This window comes from Chiloscyllium plagiosum, chromosome 32 (assembly GCF_004010195.1).
Source record: "Chiloscyllium plagiosum isolate BGI_BamShark_2017 chromosome 32, ASM401019v2, whole genome shotgun sequence".
NCBI lineage: Eukaryota > Metazoa > Chordata > Chondrichthyes > Orectolobiformes > Hemiscylliidae > Chiloscyllium > Chiloscyllium plagiosum.
The window spans coordinates 20,844,158-20,850,437 of record NC_057741.1 but is presented as its reverse complement, the minus strand read 5'-3'; the positions used below and the strand labels follow the sequence as shown (position 1 = coordinate 20,850,437).

Sequence of the window (6,280 nt, the reverse complement as noted above, 5' to 3'; positions counted from 1 at the left end):
GAATTTTCTCACCATTTAGAAAATAGTCTGTCCCTGTATTCTTTTTTCCAAAGTGCAAAACCTTGCATTTGCTCACATTGAATTTCAATTGGAGTAGTGGTGAGGGCAGTGGAGCTGGAGTCTCTGGTGGGAATCCAGCTATGTTCAGCAGGCTGGGCAATAACATTTCGGCATCCAATAAATATGGGTCTCAAGCAGCCTAGGAAAGGAGTCTAATAGGCAAAATTGGGAAGGTGTCCCCCAGGTGGAAGACAGGCCTGAAGAGTGAGGAGGAACTGTTTATTAAATTGAGGATAAGATTTCATAAGATGAGAAGTTGAGTAAGAATGAGAAAGGGAGAGAGGAAGAGGGGCTCCTGAGCAAGTGAGTGAGTGGACTTTTGCGAAGGGAGTTGCTGATTATGTCAGTGGTTGGGAATTAGGTGGAGGTGTGTGTTTGTTTGTTGGTGAGCAGTGTGAATTGCCTGGGGAGTAGCATGGAGCTTTAAGGGAATAACATGCACAAAGCTTTATATGGCAAAAATGGCAGGCTCTAAGTAATACATATCTTGATATGCTGAATGTTGCAAAGAGCAACAGTTTGTGCTGAAATGATCCTTTTGGGCCTTCTTGACCCTTCGAGTGCATATGCACACTGTTCCCTCATACTTTGCACCACCCCTTCCCTGTGGTCTCCGTCTTGCCAGCAATCCTCGATGGAAATATCCATTTTTATTTTATTTCCTCAAAATTGGCAATGCTTGTGGGTAGAGTGGCTCTCCATATTTTTTCTACATAAAGTGTACTCTGCATCACCCTTGCCTTTACAGTATTTCATGCAGCACCATCCATTCTGTAATACCTTCTTGCATGATTGTGAACTTTCCTAACTTTCCAATCAAAAAGGACAAATATTTCCAGTTAATTGAAAGAAGAACTTTGGGCTGGTGTGGGACAGTGAAGCTGACTAATTGATAGCGAAGCGAGAGGGTTGCCTAATGTCACTAATGATCAAATAAATTGGCCCCTGCGCCTTCTCTGCTCTTTGTGACGCATCGGGGTATGACGCCTCACATTTGATCGACAGGTTATATAAGCTCCGCCTCCCTCGCGACGCACGCCACTCGTGACCAATCATCGCGGCCGGTGGGCGGGGCCTGTGTGACGCCGTGCGTCAGGACTGCGGTGTTCTGGAGCTTTCTACCGGCCGGTTGCTGAGGAGGGAGATCGGGGTTCGGTTGCTGCAACGCCTGACGCGCGATCGAATCGGCGGCGCTAGGTCCCCGTTCTTCTCGTGAATATACAGAGCAGTGCAGTGCAGTGCGGTGTCTGTGTCGGTGACCGTCATGTCGGTGGTCGGCTTTGATGTGGGTTTCCAGAACTGCTACATCGCGGTGGCGAGGAGCGGCGGCATCGAGACCATCGCCAATGAGTACAGCGACAGGTGTACACCGTGAGTGTCGGCGGCGGCCCGGGGCGGGGGAGAGGTGGTGTGTTGTCAATGGGGATGGGGCGGTGGGCTATTCGCCTCCAGGATTTGCGCGCGGGGGGGGGGGGAGTTGCTGATCGGGGGCAAGGGAGGTGCACGCCAGGTGGACGACTGGCTCTCATTTCTCTTCTCCCCCCCCCCCCCCCCCAGCTCCATCGCTTTCTGGGAGGTAAATGCCCGTTTTATTAATTTACTTGATTCTTGGCCTCGCCGGCTGCTGAGTTTCACGGCAGGTAGGTTGTCTGCGAGCCTGACTGTAACACCCACCTCCCCACCCCTCCGGGGACCTTTTTCATTCAATCAGGCAGCCACCTTGCGGTGATATCGGAATGGTACCAAGGAACATCCTTCGCACGCTGTCCCAACCTCTGCCTTCCTTCATTACAGACTGATCGTTTTGCCAGCACTTTCTCTTTATTTTTAAAGTGGCCCGTTTGAATCAGGTTTTTATCCCATCCGTTAACCGGATACGTAGCTCCCTTTTTGCTGTGGTCATGGGCCATGATGTAAATCAGTGCGTCCGTGATCTCTCTCTTTCCTTCCTTGTTACCTTGACCATTTTAAAGGCAGTTATTTTTTTTAATTGCTGACTGTTCAACGTATACTGGAGCGATCCGTTCGAGATCGAACCTGAACGTAACCATTTCTTCGTAATCAGAACTCTGAAGTATACGAAGGATGAGAAATCCTTGGAGAAGATAACTGGCAAATATCAAAATTGTTCTATTTGAATTAATCTTAAGTGTGCTGCATTTGTATATTCATTTATCTTGATAATGTTATGCCTGAAGATCGAATGAGTATTTCCATTGACGTTCTGCCATTCAGTGAACGTCTGATCTATATTGTGAATTGCCTGCGTGATATCTCCATCTTTACTGTCCCCTAAAAGAAAAAAGTTTTAATTTCGGTCGTCCTAGCCACTAGGGCACAAATTTCTAATTTTTGTTTTGCCTTGATGTTCTAAATGGCAGTCTAAGATTATGCCTGTTTGTTCTTGATTCCCCACCAGAGGGCATAGTGTCTCTATCCATGCGGTCATTTTTAAAATTTTAAACACCCTATTTTGATCACCTAAGTGGATATGCATGGCTTCTACAAATCTGTCACCTTTTAATGGTTAAATGAACTTGGGAGAAATAGAAAGATTTGGGCTAGGATGGAGCCCAGTGAGTGAGTGTAAAAGTTATGGACAGAGTTCGGTGTCGTGTATCCTCTTTCCGTTCAGGGAATATTACCATACCATATAAAGTTTTGGTTAGGCCCAGTCTGGAGAATTGCATTCATTTCTGGTTGCCGCATCTTGTGAGATGAGTGTTGACCTTGAAGAGCAATGCTGGAGCTAAAATGATCTGAATTACAAAAACTGACTGATTGGATAGTTGAAACTTTATTGCTGGAACAGCACAGCATCCAGGGAACAGGAGATTCGACGTTTCGGGCACAGGCCCTTCTTCAGGAATTGGATAGATCAGGCTTGCTTTGAGTATGCACAAGTCTATACCGATCCTCTGAAGAGTAACCCCCCCAGACCCATTTCCCTATATTTACCCCTGACCAATGCACCTAACCTACACATCCCTGAACACTATGGGCAACTTGGCATGGCTCATCTGATCTGCTCATCTTTGGATTGTGGGAGGAAGCTGGAGCACCTGGAAGAAACCCATGTCGACACTGGGAGAATGTGCAAATTCCTCAGTCACCAGAGGTTTGAATTGAACCCGGGTTCCTGGCGCTGTGAGGCAATAGTGCTAACCACTGAGCCCACCATGCTGCCCAAAGTATTAATTAATAAATCTTTCAAGTTCCTCTGTTGCACAAGGCTTGCATGAACACCTACAAAAAATTGTGACATGACAACAACAATGCAGCACTCCTTCCATACTGCACCAAAGTGTAATTTTAGGGTCTATCATCAAAAACATTTTTTTTTTCTTGAATTCTGAAGAAGGGTCTCTGAACTCAAAATGTTAACTGTGGTTTCGCTCCACACTGTTTAGGGATGGCATGATAAGTAGCATTGCTGCCTTATAGCACCAGAGGCCTCTGTTCAGTTCCAGGCTTTGGTGGCTATCTGTGTGGAGTTTGCATATTCTACCTGTGTCTATGTGGGTTTCCATCGGGTTCATCAATTTTCTCCCATAGCCCAAAGTTGTGTTGGTTTGGTTGTAGGTCAGGTCTTCCCCAGAGATGTGCAGGCTGTGGTTTCCAAAATATCAGGCTGGGGCAAAAACTGTTTAACTGCAAAATAAATCATTTTCATTTGAATCCTCAGCAAAGAAGGCAATTTTGCTAGTCATATTATTGGCATTCCCATCCATATGTTGTCATCTTTAGAATTTGAAGGTTATAACTTTGTGTTATTTTGGTTAAACCAAATACAATAGCTTAGTGAATGCTGAATTTTGCTTTTTCTCCAGGGCTTGTATCTCACTGGGACCCAAGAACCGGGCAATTGGAGCTGCTGCCAAAACTCAGGTATGGTAATGTTGAGTTCTACAGAGCAGATAATTTACTATCTATACAGCTCAGTTTTAATGTACAGTGTGATTTTTTTTTTTTTCTCCTTGCTTTCAGTAGAATTGAACTAATAAGCTTCTGATCGTGCAGCATGTTGGTTAATAAACTTGAGTCTTGGAACTCTGAAAATTTCTGGTCTGCTTGTGTATACCTATTATTCTTAAATGTGACTTAGTGGAAAGCTTCAAGGAGTGACTGCTGCCTTGAATTATGAGATAAAAGTCACAAATATTGAGTAGTTGGAAGTATTAAATCCCAGTAGGCTTTATAACCTCAATGAATAGTTTTGGAAACCAATCTAGGACAACCTGGCAAAACTCTTCCACCCACCACTGCAAACGAATAAAACATCAGTCCAACAGTATGATTTGATGCTGGCAAGCTTCCACACCTTCTGAGGCTTTAGAGGCATTTGTAGTAGGGTTACGGTTAGTCCTTGAGTTACATCACTTGAAATGCATACATTTTTTAAAATATGTCTGTCTCTGCTATCCTTTTGGACAATAAGTTCCAGACTTATCACCTTCTGGATGAAAGTATTTCTGTTCCACTTCCCTCTAGTCCTCTGGAATTATCCTAAATCCATACCCTACTGGTCATTGACCTTTTTGCTTTGGAAACTATGCTCTTCCACTCTATGAAGGCCCCTCATATTTTTATACATTTCAAATATTACATCAGTCTCCGTATAAACATGACTCCCAACCTACCAATCTTTGAACATAGCTACATTTCTCCATTCCTAGAAGTGGCATATTTCATAGTCCTTCTTACGATGTTTGCATCATACTTTCTCTCTTTTTAGGAGAGGAGCATGCCAGAGCCAATCCTATATCTCCTGCATCCTATAAATGAGTACCTTTGATCTCTACTCAGCTATATTCTTCCTTTTATTATCCTCCTGTTCTCCAATGTAATTACAACACATTATTTTCCATCATTCTTAACTCTATTTACCAATACTGTTTCTTATCATTTTTGATCATTTATTTTCTGGATTTCACCCCTGACTTTTGTGTTCGATGATATTAAGTTTTCATTATCTAGTGCAAATTTTTTAGCCTTATTCTGCACTGTTACATTCCTTGACATCGTGGGGTTTAAATTTGGACATCCTACCTTATTTATGAGAAAATATCAATCTTGCACTCTGTTGTTTGTCCTGTTTGCTTCGTACTGCCCCGATGCTGATTTAGCTTCAAGTAGCTGTCTCAATTTGAATAAATCACATCTCTTAATACAAATTTAAATCTATATTCCTGATCCTTTTTCATCCTTTTCCATATGCATAATTAACCTATTCGAACTTTAATTGCTACTCTCAAAGTGCTCCCCCACTAAACCGCCTGTCTCCTAGATCATGTACTACTCTTCCTGTTGGCGATTATCTCTTTAACCTACATTGTGACCCTATCCTTTTTAATACTTTTCTGCAAGCCTGTAAAGAGAAATATTTTATGTAGTAATTATTACAGTAATTGGAATATTTTTATTCTCAGATTGTGACCAATGCAAAGAATACCATACAAGGCTTTAAACGAATGCATGGGCGACTTTTTGATGATCCATTTGTGCAAGCAGAAAAAAACAAACTTCTATATGAGCTTCAGAAGATGCCCAGTGATAGCGTTGGAATCAAAGTAAGTTCTATTTTTAGTGGAAATCTACCATTAGATTAAAAGTGAAATTTAAATTAGATTTCTGAAGTGTGTTGCTGGTGTTGTTCAAATCTGATCACAGTGATAGGGATGATGCACTGACCCTTTGCCAGCTTGTCATTTGTGATTGACAGAATTTTGAATTAAAATGTCATGTTTTGAAATACAACATGATGTTAGCTTGAACATTTCATGCTGTTAGTTAAGGATAATGTCTAAAATTTTGTGTTGACTGTCTACCTGTGTAAGAATGATCCTGCCTTTGAGATTTTGTGAATGTCCCAAGGGCTTTGCAAATAGTTACTTTGGTGTTGTAGATATTTAGAGTCATGGAGATGTACAGCATGGAAGCAGACCCTTCAGTCCAACTCGTCCATGCTGACCAGATATCCCAACCTAATCTAGTCTAGTCCCATTTGCCAGCACTTGGCCCACATCCCTCTAAACCCTTCCTATTCATGTACCCATCCAGATACCTTTTAAATGTTGCAATTCTACCAGCCTCCACCACCACCTCCAGCAACTCATTCCATACACTCACCACCCTCTGTGTGAAAAAGGTGCCCCTTAGGTGCCTTTTATACCTCTTTTCCCCCCCCCACCCCCACCTAAACCTCTGCCCTCTAGGACCC

General features: G+C 42.9%; 1 protein-coding gene across 1 annotated transcript in view; it reads left to right on the top strand.

Annotated features, from left to right (window-relative positions):
- The first annotated feature begins 1,091 nt into the window (after positions 1 to 1,091).
- The window catches only part of LOC122539393 (heat shock 70 kDa protein 4L-like), a 59,332-nt gene continuing 54,143 nt past the window's right edge, over positions 1,092 to 6,280 (top strand). The window contains exons 1-3 of the mRNA XM_043674184.1: positions 1,092 to 1,431; positions 3,891 to 3,948; positions 5,490 to 5,630. Coding sequence (XP_043530119.1) covers positions 1,325 to 1,431; positions 3,891 to 3,948; positions 5,490 to 5,630 — 306 coding nt within the window. The 5' untranslated portion in view covers positions 1,092 to 1,324. The remainder of the gene's footprint in view (positions 1,432 to 3,890; positions 3,949 to 5,489; positions 5,631 to 6,280) is intronic.